Below are 17,401 nucleotides of genomic sequence, written 5' to 3' on the forward strand. Positions count from 1 at the left end.
GTTAACATGCTGATCTCCATTAATCCATCCTAAACACCAACTGCATCGTCAAAGGGCTGTTCATACACTCGCTGAACACTTTATTAGGTATCCTAGTACCGGTTTAGATCCCCTTTGGTCTTTAGAGCTGCCTCAGTTCTTCATGACAGAGATTCAAGAATGTGCTGGAAACATTCCTCACAGATTTTGGTTTATGTTGAGATGATGGCATCACACAGCTGATCCATGATCTGAGTCTTTTGTTCCACCTAATCCCAAAGTTGCTCTGCTGAACTGAACTTTGGTGACTGTGAAGCACAGTAAAGTCTGGCATTTCTGACCAGAGAACTGCTGCTCGCTGAATATTTTCTCTTTTTTTTTTTTTTTTTATCTGCAAAAATTAGGCTGTGTGGGGAAAATCGCTGTAGACCAGCAGTTCCTGAAATACTGTTGGTAACAGATTACTGTACTACTCTGTGCAGCTGGATTGTTCAGTGTTTTTGATTGTCTGTGGTGAAAGAGTACATGAATGTGTACTCTTTTACTCAGTTACAGTTCGTCTCTTTCTCCCTCCTGGACCGCACACTGTGGGGCTGTGGCCTAGGTTAACCAATCACAGCTCACTGAGCTCATTTACAGCAGGACTTTCTGCTGATTGTGAGGATTGTCTCTTCTCAGACAAATGATAGAGCTATAAATAATTAATCTATTAGAATTTGTTTTCTTCAGGCTCTTCAAATACATTTTAATTGTATTTTCTTACACTCCCTCTAATGTTCACCATCATAAGTGTATGTATACACATGTTCGGGCATTTCAGCTGTGCTTTATAATTATCTTATATAGGGAGGAACAGAAAAGGCTTGAGTTTCTCCATTCAGTTCTATTTATCTAACTCGACCCAACATTTTTTAATCTGCAGTGTTTATTATTAGTGTACGTTTTACATTGCCATTACTTTTTGCAATTTCATGCCTTTTCATGCCACGGTTAGCACTGTTGCCTCACAGCAGTAAGTTCCTGGGGCTTCTCTGTGTGGAGATGTTCTGTGGGTTCTCTGTTTTCCCCTCACAGACATGTGTGGGGTTAAGCTCACCAGGGATTGTAACTTCACTGAATTGCTATCGGTCTGTGATAGCCCTGTGTCACACTGTTCAGGGCAGGGGTGGGCAATTCCAGGCCCCGAGGGCCGGTGTCCTGCAGGTTTTAGATCTCACCTTGGGTCAACACACCTGAATCACATGGTTAGTTTGTTACCAGGCCTCTGGAGAACTGCAGGAGCTAATTTAGCCATTTAAATCAGCTGTGTTGGTTCAAGGACACATCTTTTTGGACAAAACCTACAGGGACACCGGCCCTCGAGGCCTGGAGTTGCCCACCCCTGGTCCAGGGTATACCCTGCATCTTGCCCTGAGTATCCTGGGTTAGGCTCCAGTCCCTCCTGTAATGATGAAATGCAGATATAAGCTCTCTAAATATAGAGATATATCTGTAAGCTCTCTGAACCTCACCGTTTAAACAAAAAAGGGCTGAATTGAACTGGAAATACTCGGTGTAACTATAAGTATTGCAGTTTAATACAACACTGCAATGAATCGTTGTTTAGCATTTAATGAAGGTTGTTAAGCTTTAGTTGAAACAGTTTTTCAGGGGTATTTATTCAGTCTTGTAGAGGGTAGTTTGTGGTGTGCTCAAACCAATATGCAGAAAAAATGTTTAAAAACTAAAAATAATTTAATGACAAAAGAGATCTGATGATAGTAAACTTAATGGCGATAGTTTTAACATAGGGCTGTCGAATGGGACAGCATTAGTAAACGTTATGTGGGAATAATTCTCAATGTTTTTCTTGTCTTTGCTCTTTTTCTAAGAATCTACATTTTCCATACTGTTACGTACATACACCATGTGTGATGTAATGAACAGGAGCGACTGCTGGCAAACTGCTGAGAGGCCAAACATGGTGTGATGTAAAGTTCTTATCAGCTTCACTGTGAACTTCAGTCGCCAGCTGACGTCACCACACTCCCACTTCTGCCCCCCGGCCCAAAAAAGCACATCTTTAACATGAAATGTAAAAGCTGTTAGACTGAGACAGATAATAGAAATCATAAATGAGGGGTAACAGAGCAAAAACTGCATGACGCAACAATGCTGCTGATAGCACAGAGGGGTAATTTGCTGTGAGGCTCGACCATAAAGTCTGTGGAACAGATCTTGATTTAGCCGGTCAGCTCCGAACGCTCTTGATCACAAGCTTTTTGCTGTCATTGGCTGAGAGGGGAGACGAGCCTCTGGTGAACCCTGATACCGATCTGTTATTGCTGCTGCTTGTGGCACACAGTTCATCTGAACAGTTAAATAATTATTGAGACAATATTAAAGTCGGTCACAGATCCTGGATAGAAGAAAAATCCGCTGATAAACAAATTCTACCAAGTGAAATGAAAGAAAATGCACACTCCACAGACTATATTTGAAAGCATGAACATAACGTTTAGAAAGATCGTCATCAGTTAATGACACCTGTGGAAATTTGGATGGAAATAATCGTCAGTTTCACACACCCAAAAAACGGGGACGTTATATGGTTGTTTTTCTGTGTGAGGTGACTTGAACATTGACTTTCTGACAGTCTGTGGACTTTGAGTTGACCCAGGTGTACAGGAGTACACAGTAACGCCTCTCCGAGGATGTCATAAAAACGCCAGCCAGAAAACATAAAACCACAGCAAATGATGAGTCTTTCCTTCCTGCTGAGTGTGGATTTTAATCTGACCAATCGCATCCTGCTCGGTACCAAAAAATCCACCCGAGGATCAAAAGGAAATTTTAATTTCGGATCATAATCGTAAGTGTGTTTCATGTCTTGAGCATCAGTCCACTTTGATTATTGATTAACCTTTCATTTAAACAGACAAATGATTTGTACAAGAGGTTAATGTTTATGTGGTTGCTTTCTAGAAGAGAATCTTACACTGATTTTTTTGTTTGTTGTTTTAATTGTTATTTCTGTGCGTGGATGCGTACCTGTCGTCCCAGCAGTAGGAAACATGGTAGGACTTAAACCCTCAGACGTTCCTCCTCCTTTGGGTGTGAAGATGGCGAGTGCTGGAGTAGCAGCCTGTATAGCTGACATGGTCACATTCCCTCTGGACACAGCCAAAGTCAGACTACAGGTACTAACTGTGCTATCAATATGATCTTTAGCCGGTCTTGCTTTGCTGTAGCCTACTGTGGGACACAGCGTGATGTTTGCCTCATTGACGAAGAAGTCAACTTTGTCCACTTCAGCACCCTTCAGTCAAACTTCTTCACCTTTCTGAACCATTTGTTCTTAAGCTGCTGCTCTGTAAAGCTGGTTTTAACTTTGAGGACAATGTGTGACCCCAGATTCAAGGAGAGAAGAAGGCAGTGGGGGACATCCGCTACAGAGGGGTGTTTGGGACCATCAGCACCATGATCCGAACAGAAGGGCCCAAGTCTCTGTATAATGGTCTGGTGGCTGGGCTGCAGAGACAGCTGTGCTTTGCCTCCGTCAGAATCGGCCTCTATGACAACGTTAAAAATTTCTACACCGGTGGCAAAGACAGTAAGTTGTTGCCTTTTCATTTATTTTTTGGTTAAGTTAATTAAACCTTCATAATTGTTCTTACTGGTGACAGTCGTGATTTCGAGATTTAATATCCAGCTGTCAAAAATCAAAAAGATGTTTATCAGATAGATGCAGTCGGTCTTATGTTCCCTTAGATAAGGAATTCAGATGAAGGAAAGCTTCATTTTAAAAATAAAAAAGTGGGGAGAGTGAAGGAAGGCTATGTCTTGCAGACAAACATGCAATAGATAATTTACGCAGAACAGAGGCTTTTCAAATCTGATAAGTTAAACAAGATTTAGGGAAAGTGTTATCTCTCTCTTGAAAGCGATAAAGGATTCTCACAGTCTGGGTTGTTGAATCAGTTTCTTATCTTCCTTATTAAAACTGATACTAAAATTAGAAGTTCTCAAGCCTGTTATTAAAATAACTGAGTCTTTCCTTCTCTCCAGACCCTAGTGTACTGGTACGTATCCTGGCTGGCTGCACCACAGGTGCCATGGCGGTGTCCTTTGCGCAGCCCACCGATGTGGTCAAGGTTCGATTCCAAGCCCAGATGAATCTGGACGGAGTGGCCCGCCGCTACAGCAGCACCATGCAGGCTTACAGACACATCTTCCAACACGAGGGCCTGCGTGGGCTCTGGAAAGGTACATTCTTTGAGTGTTGCCCATTATTTAAAAAAGACAAACCATAACATCCTTTATCAGTAATGATTAAAGTATCCGTTTCCCTCAGGAACATTACCCAACATCACAAGAAACGCCCTGGTAAACTGCACAGAGCTGGTTACATACGACCTGATAAAGGAGGCCATCCTTAGACACAAGCTGTTGTCAGGTGAGGTCAGCTCACGGTTGTTTGCCTGAGCTACACAAACCCACACACACACATTCACAAAAACAGAGTCCCCGGGAGACTGCTGATTGGGCAAAAAATCCACACACCCTCTCACCTCTTTAACTGATACCAGCACAACAGGCTCCTACAGTACAGGACACGGTGTATTTTCTCTTTATGGTGCAGTGAGTACAATAGCAATATATTAGCATTTATCTCTAGAACTTATATTGCCCCATTCAGACGATTGCAAAATCCACTGACATGTTTTTCTGTGTCGCACAGCTGAGAACAAAGACCGTATTGTAATCTTTTCCCCAACTCTGTCCTCAGACAATCTGCCGTGCCACTTTGTGTCTGCGTTTGGCGCCGGCTTCGTTACCACAGTGATCGCCTCCCCAGTAGATGTGGTAAAGACGAGATACATGAACTCACCACCGGGCCAGTATAAGAGCGCCGTTAACTGTGCCTGGACCATGTTAACTAAAGAGGGGCCAACAGCATTCTACAAAGGGTAAGCCTCTTCACCTGCGCCGCCCACGACAAACTCTTCAAGAGATCCAAATATCGATAGTATCGATACTTTTATATCCTTCACGTTCAGTTTGGAGCCCACTGAATTAAATCGGGATAAAAGGAAAAATATTCTTCAGGCATACAATGTGAAAAATGTCTGAGTGTTTTTGTGTTGACTGATCCTTCTACTCTATAGCGCCTTTAAAAAAAAATGGTGAAATGAGAGGTGTGTTAACTCATTATTGAGTAAAGTAATGCAGTGGTCATTAAAAATTGATGATTCATCTCATAAATCATGATTATGCTCTCCTCTAAATAACATGACATTATAAGTTAAAAGTATTGGTATCGGCAATACTGGCCTTGGTATCGGTATCAATCCAAAAACAAATTGCAGCATTGCATGACACACAATTTCATTTTTTCACTCTTCACTTTTTCCATTTTGTAGATTCGTGCCCTCATTCCTGAGGTTGGGATCGTGGAACATCGTGATGTTCGTCTCCTTCGAACAAATCAAAAGAGCCATGATGGTCACAAAGCAGAGGATCGAAGTGGTTAATTGAGATTCCTCAAAGTTTGACTGTAATACCTGAACCACAACCGGACTGGCACCTGAATGAGGAAACCCTAGTAACAATAATTTCTTGTGTTAACCTTATTTAACAAATCCACTGTCCTGTGGTGAGAAAGGCGGAAATCCTTTGTTGAAAAAGGATCGCCTCCTGAAAAAGTATTGACTTTATGTGCATGAGGAGACACAGCCGTCTCCTTTTATATTTATAATTTGCCACAGTGAGCCCATTCCAGATGTCATGGATGGGAATATTACAGAAACATGCCAAGTTTGCACTGAGCCCTGTATGACTAAACCTGTCAGTTTTATATGTTAGCTAGCTTAAAGCAGTGTGCCTTTACACTGAATGACTGGTACCCATAATAAAGCATAAAAGGATGTGTTTATGCAGGTCCTGAATTTACTAGACTTGTTTTACACAAACTGTTGTGGTTTGTTTTTGCCTTTTAAACACATGGACATGAAGCACATTTCAAAACAAATCTGCATTTACTAACTTGGAGTGAGTGAGATGCGAGTCGTTACATACATTCCTCAAATGCAAACCCACGGCATAAAAAGATCAGGTCATAAAAATTCAGCATCAGTCTAAAGATACACAACGTTATGAAAACAGGAGCTTAGTATAGTTTAGAGTACCACATCACTAACAGTACATTTTACAGTACAGATCAATGACATCAGTGGGGACACGTTAAATCATGCAAGACTTTTAAGCTGACAGCACCACAAGAGGAAAAATAAAGTGGAAATCACTCCTCACGTCAAGTTTTAGCCATTATCTCTTAACATAAACTTCACATTCCTGAGCAGGACTTCTGTCCTTTCCTGTCTTTAAATATAACAATTTGGCTGCTTGCTCACTCAAAGTGCTTAAAGCCTCACAAAACGACGGATCCGTTACTTTCTCTACAGTCCTCTTTGTGATCGAAAGCCCTCTGGAATGGTTGTTTTTGAGGTACAGGGCGTTGGATTTGTGCTCAGTTTGAGAAACTTTAAATATCATTACAACAATGATATGTGTGTTATGAATGAACCACAAAACCAAACACAAGAGGATTTATTGGTCTGGATCTTGTCTGGAGGGGCCGAACAGTATTCAGTCTGCGTTTAGGGTTTTAATGCTCAGCTACGTTTACGAGGAACTTTCCTGCTTCTCCTTCTACCAATCGTAACATCGTGAAAAACGCTTTTAGTTCTTGGAGCTGACAGTCAATGTGAGACACACATCAGGGTCCTGTAGGTGTGTCCTGACTATGTTATGGAATTTTTCTCTGTATTGGTTGAACTGCATGATGCTCTCGGGTTCTTCTGCCACCCAGAACTTATCGAATTCATACGCCAGATAGCCTGTAAGGAGGAAAGACACACATTTTTGAAAAATTTACCTTCTATCAGAAAATGTTTTTGTTTGTATACACTCACCAGGCAACTTCCTTAAATACACCTGTTCAACTGCTCATTACTGCATATTTAATTGGCTGATCACATGGCAGCAACTCAATTAGGCATGTAGACATGCTCCAAGTGGCCTACTGAAGTTCAAATTGTGACTTAAGTGACTTTTTAAGTGACTTTAAATGTGAACTGGATAGCAGTGCCAGATGGACTGGTCTGTTTCAGAAACTGCTGATCTGCTGGGATTTTTCCACACAACCATCTTTGAGTTTAAAAGGGAGGAAATATTCAGGGGTCACCAAAATTGGACAACAGAAGAAGATTGGAAAATGTCGCCTGATCTGATGAGTCTCGATTTCTGCTGCAACATTCAGAACTTGGCATAAATACCATGAACGTTTGGATCCCACCTCAGGCTGCTGCTGGTGGTGTCATATTTCCTTGGCACATTTTCTTGGCTCCTTTGTACCAGCTGGGCATCATCCAAACACCACAACCTACCTGAGTATTATTCCTGACCATGTCCACCCCATTATGATCACAGTGTTCCCATCTACTGATGGCTGCTTCCAGCAGATAACACATTATGACACAAATCTCAGACCATCTCAAAGTGGCTTCTTACACATGACATTGAGGTCACTGTACAAAAATCCACAGTCACTATCACAGTCACACTGGCATCATGGACGTATTTTCAACAAATCTGCAACAACTGTGTGACGCCATCATGTCAATATGGGCCAAAATCTAAGAAATGTTTCCAGCACTTCATTGCCATGAAGAATTACAGCAGCTGTGAAGCCAGAGAGGGGTCCAACCCAAGATTAGCAATCTTGAGACTGCACCTAATGAAGCCACCGGTGAGTGTATAATCAGACGCACAGAACAAACAGCAGTGTGATTCGACTACTCACAGTACAGCTGATGAAAGTGCTGCAGCTCAGGCGTGCCCTGCACTGCGTTGTAGAAATGTGGTTTCAAAGCGCCACTCTTTAGCAGGCTGTAAGCCATCTCTGTCAAGTTGATCCCAACTATTGCATAGGAATACCTTTAAAAAACAAAAAAGTATAAAGTGCACTGTAGAAATGACATACTGTGCATATGGAAAACGTAATTTCAAAAAATGAATAAAGTCTACATCATGCGACACAAAACACCAGTGGAAGGTATATGAATCGAAGGTCTCTTACCCTAGTTTAGGATGGTTTGCATGAGACAGCACCTGCCGAGCCTCCGCTGTGTAGTTTTCACTGAAAAAACTGCAAAGAGCCAAAGAAATTAAGAGTTTATTTATGGTCTCTTGTTAACCAATAAACATGACGTCAAACAGAGTCTGCATGATTAAACATGTTGAGGTCACATCATTCTGACCTACAGATTTTAAAAATAAAGTCAATGTGTGTTTGACTGGTGCTGCTTTAATAATCTGACACATCGCTTGTCATTTTGTGTCCTCGTCCTCATCAGTCGAAAGAACAAGTGAAACGAGCGACTGACGTGTTGGGGGTTGCCTTTAAAGTCCTTCAGCCTCAAAGTCAAGCCTGTCTGACATGCTGTCACGCTCTCTTTGTCCTGTTGAATACTGGTTCTGCTGGCTCATTATTCAATACTTGGAGGAGGAGGTGTTATGACAGTGTTTCTTTTTATAATCCTCATTAACGTTCTCTTCTTTTCTTCTAAACCCTTCCTACAGCTGACTGGCTGTAGAAGCCAACCAGCATGCATTTAAAGTCAGAGGTGGTGAAACAGCCACCTCTACTCCATCAGCACCACTTTTGTCTTTAGTCGCTATCTCTAGCACTGTTTAATTATTTTTCGCTGAGTTGGGAGTTACTGACAGTCCTTCTTTTCAGTCTTTGTTTCAAATATTATTTTATAGGTGAAGCCTGAATCTTGTTGGTTCAAAGCCCTCTCCTTCTTGTGTTTGTTTCTGCCGGGGCTCCCATCTACCTTACTTGGTGAGGTTTTGTGAGTAATTATTGTTGTACCCTAAAAATTATCTGTTGGGTTACACTGAGCCATGCATTTGGAGTGGAACAGTGTACCTTATACGTACCCTTTGAGCTGTATCTACAACCACCTTTCATAATCTGTGTAAGGTAATTAAAAGTATTTCTCATCAAAACTTGAGTGGAATATAATCTTAGGATAAGTACCGTTGTCGCTTCTTGTGTGTGGATCGGTTTAATCATTAGAGCCTACCAAATATAAACATTCAGCAAATTCAGCCAAAAAGCACCTGATGGGGGAAAAAATGTTTCCAAGAATCCTCAAATTTCATTACAAAACCTATAAGAGCTGATGTGTGTCAAAGTTCATGCATCTATAATCAGACAGATTGCACAAATATGACCTGCATAGCAGGCGTTCTGTTTACTGTCCAAAAAACAGAAACGTCACAGATTAGACTTTGCCAATAGGTACAGAGGCAAAGACCAGGACTTTAGTGTGCTGTGGACACACTGATCAAAGAGAGAGTGGTTGGGCCAAAAAAAAAAGTACACATGTTTTGTGCTGACCAATAGTGTCTTCTTGGGAAAAGAGCATAAACTGTGAAAACCTTTCTGAGAACTTTGTGGTCTCAGAAAGTGGGCAGGTTGCAGTTCTTGATTCAACTATGACAGAGTTCTTCAACATAAAGCGAGGCCAAAACCAGAAGTGGACCTTATAGAAGGATGATGATTCTAAGTAAAACGAGTAAAGGAAGCTTCGCCCCAGAAAGGCAGCAGGCCCAGACAAGGTGTGTCCTAGGATGCTTAAGGCGTGTGCTGCTGAACTTGGGGAGCCGCTACAACGAGTCTTCAACCTCAGTCTGCGACTGGGGAGAGTGCCCGCCCTATGGAAGACATCCTGCATCGTCCCGGTCCCCAAAAGGAACCGGCCCAATGAGCTGAATGACTTCCGACCGGTGGCACTGACGTCACATCTTATGAAGACTCTAGAGCGGCTCTTCCTCAACCTCCTCCGACCACAGGTACAACATGCCCAGGACCCACTACAGTTTGCGTACAAGGCGGGTGTCGGAGTGGAGGATGCCATCCTGTACCTCCTACACAGAGCCCACTCACACCTGGATGGGGGAAAAGGCACGGTCAGGATACTGTTTCTTGACTTTTCCAGTGCCTTTAATACCATCCGGCCCTGTATGCTTCAGGAAAAACTGAACAGGATGGAGGTGGACCCCTGCCTGGTCGCTTGGATCTCCGACAGACCACAGTACGTCAGGCTGAAGGACATCACGTCCGACACTGTGGTCAGCAGCACAGGAGCACCACAGGGAACTGTGCTGTCCCCTCTTCTCTTCACCCTGTACACCTCTGACTTCTGCTACAACTCTGAATTATGCCACATTCAGAAGTTTGCAGACGACACAGCCATCATGGGGTGTATCTGGGATGATCAGGAAGAGGAGTACAGAAGTCTGGTGAGGAACTTTGTCGCATGGAGTCACACAAACCACCTGCAACTCAACACCTCAAAGACTAAGGAACTGGTTGTGGACTTCGGGAGGTCTAGAGCAGGTCCACTGCCGGTTCAGATAGAGGGGGAGGAGGTGGAGGTGGTCAACAAGTACAAGTACCTCGGGCTGTGGGTGGACAATAAACTGGACTGGTCATGCAACACAGAGTACCTGTATAAAAAAGCCCAAGCCGACTGTACTTCCTCAGGAGGCTGAGGTCTTTTAACATCTGCAGGAAGCTCCTGAGGATGTTTTACCAGTCGGTGGTTGCTGGAGTACTTTTCTATGCTGTGGTGTGCTGGGGGAGCAGCACAGCAAAGAAGGACTCATCCAGGCTGGAGAAACTGATCAGAAGGGCTAGCTCTGTGGTCGGCATGAAGCTGGACACTCTGGTGACAGTGGCAGAGAAAAGGACATTAAAGAAACTGATGGACATTATGGACAATGCCAGACATCCTCTGCACACGGCCATTAACAACCAGAAGAGTCTGTTCAGTGACAGGTTGCTTCTCCCAAAGACAAGAACTAACAGACTTAAAAACTCCTTTGTCCCACACGCCATCAGACTGTTTAACTCCTCTCTGGAGGGGAGAGGGAGGGGAAACAGGAGGACAAAGGAGGGGGGAACAACTAAGCTGTAGTGCCTCTTCACCTCACTGTGCAATACCTTATGCAATACTTTTGTAAATAGTCAACAGTGCAATAGACCTCAATACTTGAAATGTGCAATTCACTTGTATTTTTATTTTTTATTCCTATTTATTCTATTTATCCCCTTCGTATATTTTATTTATATTGTCTCCGTATGTATGTATGTATATATATATATATATATATATATATATATATATATATATATATATAATATTCTGTAACTCTGTAACTTCTGTCGGTGCTGTGCTTTTTTGGAAATCGAATTTCCCAGAGGAACCCACCCGAGGGATTAATAAAGTTCTATCTAATCTATCTAATCTAATCTAAATCCACCAAATAATGTCAGACAGAGGAGAAATGGAGCGTTCTGGAACAGCCTAGAAAAAACACAGAGGACTGTGGGGGGTTTTTGGCAAATATTTTTGTAAAATCGCAACATTTTTGGTGTGTACATAAATGATACACGACAAGTTCACATCCCCCAAAAATTCAGAATTTCGTGTTGTTGTTTTTTTTGCAATGAACTCGATGTTTGAAGGCCTTTACACTGGTACTGTACTCACACGAGGTTGATCAGCCCCAGCAGGCCCATCCCTCTGAAGTCAGTCTTGGGGTCCTCCCCTTGGAATCCAATGTCTCCCCACTGTTTGGTTATCCTGGACTCCAGCTTGACTGTTGGCATCAAAAGGTCCCAAAGCTAAACACACACACACACACACGATCAAATCCGTCCACTACAATAACTTGGAAGTACAACGATTCCTAATATGACCTTGTGCCAGCATTTTAGACTCCCATCCAACAACTTACAGTGTTTCTATGCTGATGTGATGTTAGACTGTGGTATTATCTTTACTATGTCAATCGATGTTTAAAAAAAAAAAATCCTAAATGCTACTTTTAGTAATGTGCAGAAATAATAATAAAACATATTTTTCCTTAGTTTCCAAATCTTGGTTCAAGTCTCATCTTAGCAGAAAGCCTGTGCATATGGACACAGCTTCACTGCTATTGCTCTAGGAGCAGGAATCCATACCTTCAAAAGCATGGCCTCGTGTTCAGGGTTGTCTGAGCTGAAGACTTCCTTTCTCAAGTCTTCTACAGATATATACAAGCTGCTATATCCTGTTATCTGCAGCAGGCAGATGTGGAGGCTCTCTTTGAACCTGCAACGGAAGATCAATTCAATCACATTCAAAAATCACTCTTACATCAAAGAATTGCAGCTGACAGGCAAAGTAACCTTACTTGGGATCTTTTGCAGGTTTGATGTTCTTCACTTTCATAATTTGATCCACGCATTGCTCTAAGCTATCCTTAGTGGTTTCCAACGCTCCTCTTAAAACCTGCAGAGGAAGAGCGCATGCTAAAGTTATAACACAGAGAGCTACCAGACAGAAATCTGGCGCAAATGCTTTTAGGTCATTTACAACCACAGTGAAAATGACTGTTTTTTCAAAGTCAAAAAGATGACACAGCTAATCTCTTCTTGCACCTGGACAGACTATTGATCTGAAAATGCTTACAAAGCCATATACACAAGCATGACATGTGTAATCAGTTCACCTAAACTTGGCTAGGGTAGTGAAAGATAAAGCAATGATTAAACTCAGGGGATATACTGCGCAATAAAAGATAAAGAGGTCAATAGTGAAGGAAAGTGTGATTCCTTTCCACATCTGTGGGCTTGGAAAGCTTTCAGATTACTTGAAAATCCACAATGCTCCAGTCCTGAGGAGTTTATTACACATATCTACACATTCTTAGTCTCCAAATACTCAATATTTTTTCAAATGTTTGACACTTAACATCTTTTACTGGCCTGACAGTGCTAAAAGTGATGAGATAACAGATTTTATTTATGACAGTGCTGAAACGTAAACTGGAAAAGAGTCCTAAAAAACACACACGCACGCCTATAAAAGCTATTTCTGCTTTAGCTTTTAAGAATGTGAGTCTTTTAAAAATAAAAAAGAGCAATTACTGTCTTGCAAAATGTATTTAAACTGTTGTTTGCCTTTTGGCTGACAGCACTTGGATTTTCTTTGTCCTGGTTTGTACATCGGCACCTAATATATTAACTTTTTTTCCATTATGGCCTATATCAAATAACTACTAACAACTAAATTTAAACTAAATGTTGTAAAAAAAATGCACATCTGATACAAAGATCATCAACGATATTTGATTTCAGCCACATAAAAACAAAATCAGACAAACACACCCCCAGCATTAAAGAGCTGCAACAGGAAATCAGAGGAGCTGAACAGATTATCAGGATCATTGCCAATTAATGTTTGTGCAGACCCACCGTTTATCTTTTAACAATATAAAACAATTAGCTCAGAACTACTGAAGGTAAGCCCGAAAGAAAAGCCAACAGTGGTAGAAGGTCCTTACCTTGTTCTTTGATGACTGAAGAGAGTACTCTGCAGGAGGACACAAGAAGCACATTAACACTGCAGAGAAAATGTGTACTAGGATGCAGACGTAGAGCAGATTTGGGGTGATTTAACGCACCTGCTTTTGTAGTCCTTGCTGCCCCTGGCTTGTGTCCAGAGCATATTCTCTGCAGCTCACATGTCCCCGTTACTTGTCTGATGAGCCATTTCAACCAGTATCTCAGGAAGGATGTGTAGACATACTCCCAGATATATCCAAACATGTTCTAGGACATAAACAGGTTAAGGTTCACAGATTACTACGGTGCGAGAAATATCCTGAAGACCCGAGGACCACAAAACTATTCTGGAGTGTAAGTTAACAGAGGTGGAGGAAGTACAGCTTTCATTATATTAAAACCACCACCTTGTACAAGAACAAACCCTGTGATGAAGTTTTACTTAGATAATCACATTTCAGAATTCAAATAGCTTTTATTAGTAAGAGTGAAAGGGAAGGTTCACAATATGCAGTGAGTCCTGCGATGATGTACGGTTTAGTGGCGATAATTAAAAGATAGAAGGCAGAGCTGAAGATGTTAAGGTTTTCATTGGGAGTGACCAGAATGGACCAGATTAGCAATGAGCACATCAGTACATCTGAGTTTTAGCGGTTTGGAGACAGAGATAGACAGGCAAGCCTGAGATGGTTTGGACATATGCAGAGGAGGGAAAAATTATGTTAAAGATGGAGCTGCCCGGGAACAAGAAAACAGGAATGCCACAGAGTAGATTCATGAAGTAGCGAAGGAGAACATGCAGAGGGTTGGGTGTGACAAAGGCATCTACTAAAAGGAAAAGCCGAAAGATGCAGGCAACATGTCTGTATTCGTGTTTACCTAAAGTATAAATGAAAAAATAAACTAAGAAGCTAAATTATTAGTGCATTGGTGTGGTTACAGCTCATTAAGCAGAAGCTAATCTAATGCAGTTTTTTTGTTTTGTTTTCAATGAAAGAGGGCACTTTTTACAACACGATCCAGTCTTATTCTGAAGCACTAAACGGCATCAAACTGAGAACAGCTTCTTATTTTTGTCCTCCCTTCCGCATACATGAGCAGATTATTACTTCGATTCTGATTTATTTACATAGCGATAACGTTTGGCTCAAGGTACTGTAAGATAAGGCCCTACAGTATTGGAGCAATCAAGCAACTATGAGCAAACACTTTTGTGACAGTCTGAGGGAGACAGGACAAAAGGTACACTATGGGAGAGAGAACACACAAATTTAAGGACAAGCACTATATAAAAATTTGGGGAGTGAAAAGAGGTGAGTGAAGAAGAAGTGCTGAGTTTATCACATGAGGTCCTACAGCAGTCTGGGCCTGTTGCAGCATCACTAAGGAATACGTCAGTGATAGCTGATCCAGCCCTAAATATAACCTTTATGAAAAAGAACATTTTTAAGTCTAATCTTTATTATTATTAATATGTTTGTTGTTGTTGTTGTTGTTTTTATGGACATGGAGTATATTGTGTTCAATTGATATATGTTAGTGCTAAAATACACAATTTAACCAACACTTATGACACAGTGAATAAATGCCCGTGAATATTACAGGCAAATAAGTTATTCCAACACCTCTAACTTATATTGAACTTTGGATTTGATGGATTTTGCTTCCTGAGTTGGACTAATGTTGCAGATGCACTTCACTGCCGTCTGTCACAGTGACAGTGACCACGTTTTTGAAGCCACTGAGGAAGTACTCTGCTACAAGCAGAGTAATCTATTGCTCAGTGCAAGACATGATTAGTTAATCGTGGGTCATCGCTAAATGCGAATTAACATCCAACAATAAAAGCGCCGAGTGGGTATGAGAGAAGAGCCCACGCTCCTACAGCCAAAACAATGGCTAGCACTGATGCTAATGCTAAGTTCGGACATACGTGGTCATTCAGTTTATTTACAGGCACTCTGGGAGTTTAATGGGGCTTTTGAAAGCGGTGCATGTTGATGCTAGCGAAGTGGTAGTGAGCCACTTTTGATATTAATTACGTAAAGGAGCATACCGGCTTCTAAATTCCCCCAAATGACCCGGTTCAGACAACAGGTTGTCATTGTCATTCGTCTGACTGGTAGCTAGCAACACCACGCTAACCTACTTTAAGTTTCGTACGAGTAGCTGATGCGTTGGGCAATATTTACCGTGAGAGAGTGGTGATGCTCGTCTTACTCTCCAGTCGTAGGGAAAGCGATGCCAGACCCAGGATACAGTCTAACTTAGCCGCAGGCGGGTGGTAAGGTTAGCGGCGGTTCGCCTGACAACAGGCTGGCTGTGATGCGTTCACTGTCTATACAACTATACCGTCTATGCCACGCACACAGCTACACAAGTCTCCCAGGTGACACAAGACAGGCTCTTCTTTCTAACCAAGACTTAAACATTGTTTCTAAATGTTCAACTAAGAAGTTAAAACAATTAACAGTCCATGACACACCTCGAAACTTGGGTTGAATTTATCACTAAGGATTAATATCGTGATGTCTTTGAACACAGCATGATAGTTTCTAGTGCTGCTACAGCGCCATCTACTGCCCGCAGTGGTCATGACTGCGCAGACAACTTCACAACTACACAGTCTAAAATTTGAACCAGACACGAAATTTCAGTTAAGTGCAATAAAAACTTACTGGACTTAATAATAAAATGAGATCAAATATATAGAAAAGATCTTTAGTTTGAAATTTTCTCAATTTGATGAAATTTCATTCTAATAAAAATATGAAAGTAAAGATAATCTAAAAAAAACAAAAAAAAACCCTTCACTTGAAACTAAAGGAAACGAAACTGAAAACATAACTTTGAAATAAAAACAAATTAAAAAAAAAAACTAACTGAAATAACTCAGACAAGAAAATCCCAACTGCAGGTAGTAGCTGGAAGCTAATCAGATAATCAGATATTGCATTTTCCAATATTAGCCACAAGATGATGCCAAATTCACAAAATGTGTGCTACACTGTCTATCATAGGGCTGTTTATAGAAAACAGTCATATTATGCTGCTGATAATGGTCAACAAGCCTCCATTATTCCATTGTCCGTTCAATTTTTTTAAATGGTGAAAACACACGGCACATAAAGACCCACCACTGTGTCACTTTATCGAAAGGGGCTGCACAAAAGCCCTCACCCTTACCCATTAATCTGCTTTATCGACAATGTATGCAGCCTATTCTGAGATGCTTACCAACGGTGCTCTCAGCTGTAATTAAGTCACAGTCTGCTTTCTCACCTAATCAGTCCCTCGGGGCTTTTAAAGGCAGGACGTCTATCACATACAATTACTGCAGTCCAAGCCCTGCCTCAGACCCAGGCTGTATTTAAATAAGGAATCCCCCCCACTAACACAGACTGTATTGACAGTGTGATAGATCAGGGTGAATAAGAGAGTATCTATAATGCTACAATTTCGTTTTAACAACCCGGACAGACTTTGCACAAAATCTTTCAAAAGCCCTTCAGATTCGATGAAGTGCTTTAGAAAGTGGTAGGCTACTAAATGTTAGCGCTCTCTGTCAGTGCTGTTATCCACGAGGATGAGATGCAGAAGGGGTGTCACAAAACTAAAGCAAAGATCCAATGATGTCAGTGTAACCAACTTTAAGGTATAAAGGTGAATTACAGCGCAATAATTACTTGGGCTCGTAATAAGACCCTGGCCAGAATCAGAAGACACCAAATTCGTATGGAGCCAAAGTATTGAGCAGCAATAATGACCTGGACACAATGTTAACTTTTGAGTAGCCACTCTTGTATTGTTACAAAGTATAACAGGTATTTGTCCAATTTGTACAGATAAAGTATAAAATAAAATAAATAAATAGTGTGCACACTCAACAAAATAAAAGTACTCGTTGGGGCCCTTTAAGAATTTAGAGTTAAGCTGGCGATAGCCAACTTCAAAGGTCCTTGTGAATGTAACTGGAAT

General features: G+C 41.4%; 2 protein-coding genes across 3 annotated transcripts; one reads left to right on the forward strand and one right to left on the reverse strand.

The window, feature by feature from the left end:
* The first annotated feature begins 2,705 nt into the window (after positions 1 to 2,705).
* ucp1 (uncoupling protein 1) lies at positions 2,706 to 6,150 on the forward strand. 2 transcript variants are annotated; one of them, XM_085409670.1, is made up of 7 exons: positions 2,706 to 2,830; positions 3,025 to 3,158; positions 3,373 to 3,571; positions 4,027 to 4,224; positions 4,313 to 4,414; positions 4,748 to 4,928; positions 5,382 to 6,150. In XM_085409670.1, the coding sequence occupies exons 2-7, from the start codon at positions 3,033 to 3,035 to the stop codon at positions 5,494 to 5,496; spliced, it is 921 nt and encodes a 306-aa protein (XP_085265796.1). In that variant the 5' UTR covers positions 2,706 to 2,830; positions 3,025 to 3,032; the 3' UTR covers positions 5,497 to 6,150. The 2 variants fall into 2 exon arrangements, with proteins under 2 accessions (XP_085265796.1, XP_085265797.1); XM_085409671.1 differs by having other exon boundaries at positions 2,710 to 2,830; positions 3,022 to 3,158.
* Positions 5,978 to 15,772, reverse strand: elmod2 (ELMO/CED-12 domain containing 2). The gene is made up of 9 exons (XM_085409672.1): positions 15,616 to 15,772; positions 13,543 to 13,690; positions 13,423 to 13,451; positions 12,271 to 12,368; positions 12,059 to 12,188; positions 11,586 to 11,719; positions 8,099 to 8,167; positions 7,823 to 7,956; positions 5,978 to 6,857 (listed from the first exon to the last, which is right to left on the reverse strand). Exons 2-9 carry the CDS (start codon positions 13,685 to 13,687, stop codon positions 6,700 to 6,702), a joined length of 897 nt encoding a protein of 298 aa, XP_085265798.1. The 5' UTR covers positions 13,688 to 13,690; positions 15,616 to 15,772; the 3' UTR covers positions 5,978 to 6,699.
* Between the last annotated feature and the right edge of the window lie 1,629 nt (positions 15,773 to 17,401).

This window comes from Rhamphochromis longiceps, linkage group LG6 (assembly GCF_057381845.1).
Source record: "Rhamphochromis longiceps isolate RC_006_pf linkage group LG6, R_longiceps_female_GT1.1, whole genome shotgun sequence".
Classification (NCBI taxonomy): domain Eukaryota; kingdom Metazoa; phylum Chordata; class Actinopteri; order Cichliformes; family Cichlidae; genus Rhamphochromis; species Rhamphochromis longiceps.

Coding starts and splice junctions, on each gene's coding strand:
- elmod2 (XM_085409672.1), bottom strand. CDS start 13,687: ATGTTTGGATATATCTGGGAGTATGTCTACACATCCTTCCTGAGATAC. Junction 13,452..13,542: donor AGCAAGGACTACAAAAGCAG/GTGCGTTAAATC, acceptor GTCCTCCTGCAG/AGTACTCTCTTCAGTCATCA. Junction 12,189..12,270: donor AAACCTGCAAAAGATCCCAA/GTAAGGTTACTT, acceptor CTTCCGTTGCAG/GTTCAAAGAGAGCCTCCACA.
- ucp1 (XM_085409670.1), top strand. CDS start 3,033: ATGGTAGGACTTAAACCCTCAGACGTTCCTCCTCCTTTGGGTGTGAAG. Junction 4,415..4,747: donor TAGACACAAGCTGTTGTCAG/GTGAGGTCAGCT, acceptor CTCTGTCCTCAG/ACAATCTGCCGTGCCACTTT. Junction 4,929..5,381: donor CCAACAGCATTCTACAAAGG/GTAAGCCTCTTC, acceptor TCCATTTTGTAG/ATTCGTGCCCTCATTCCTGA.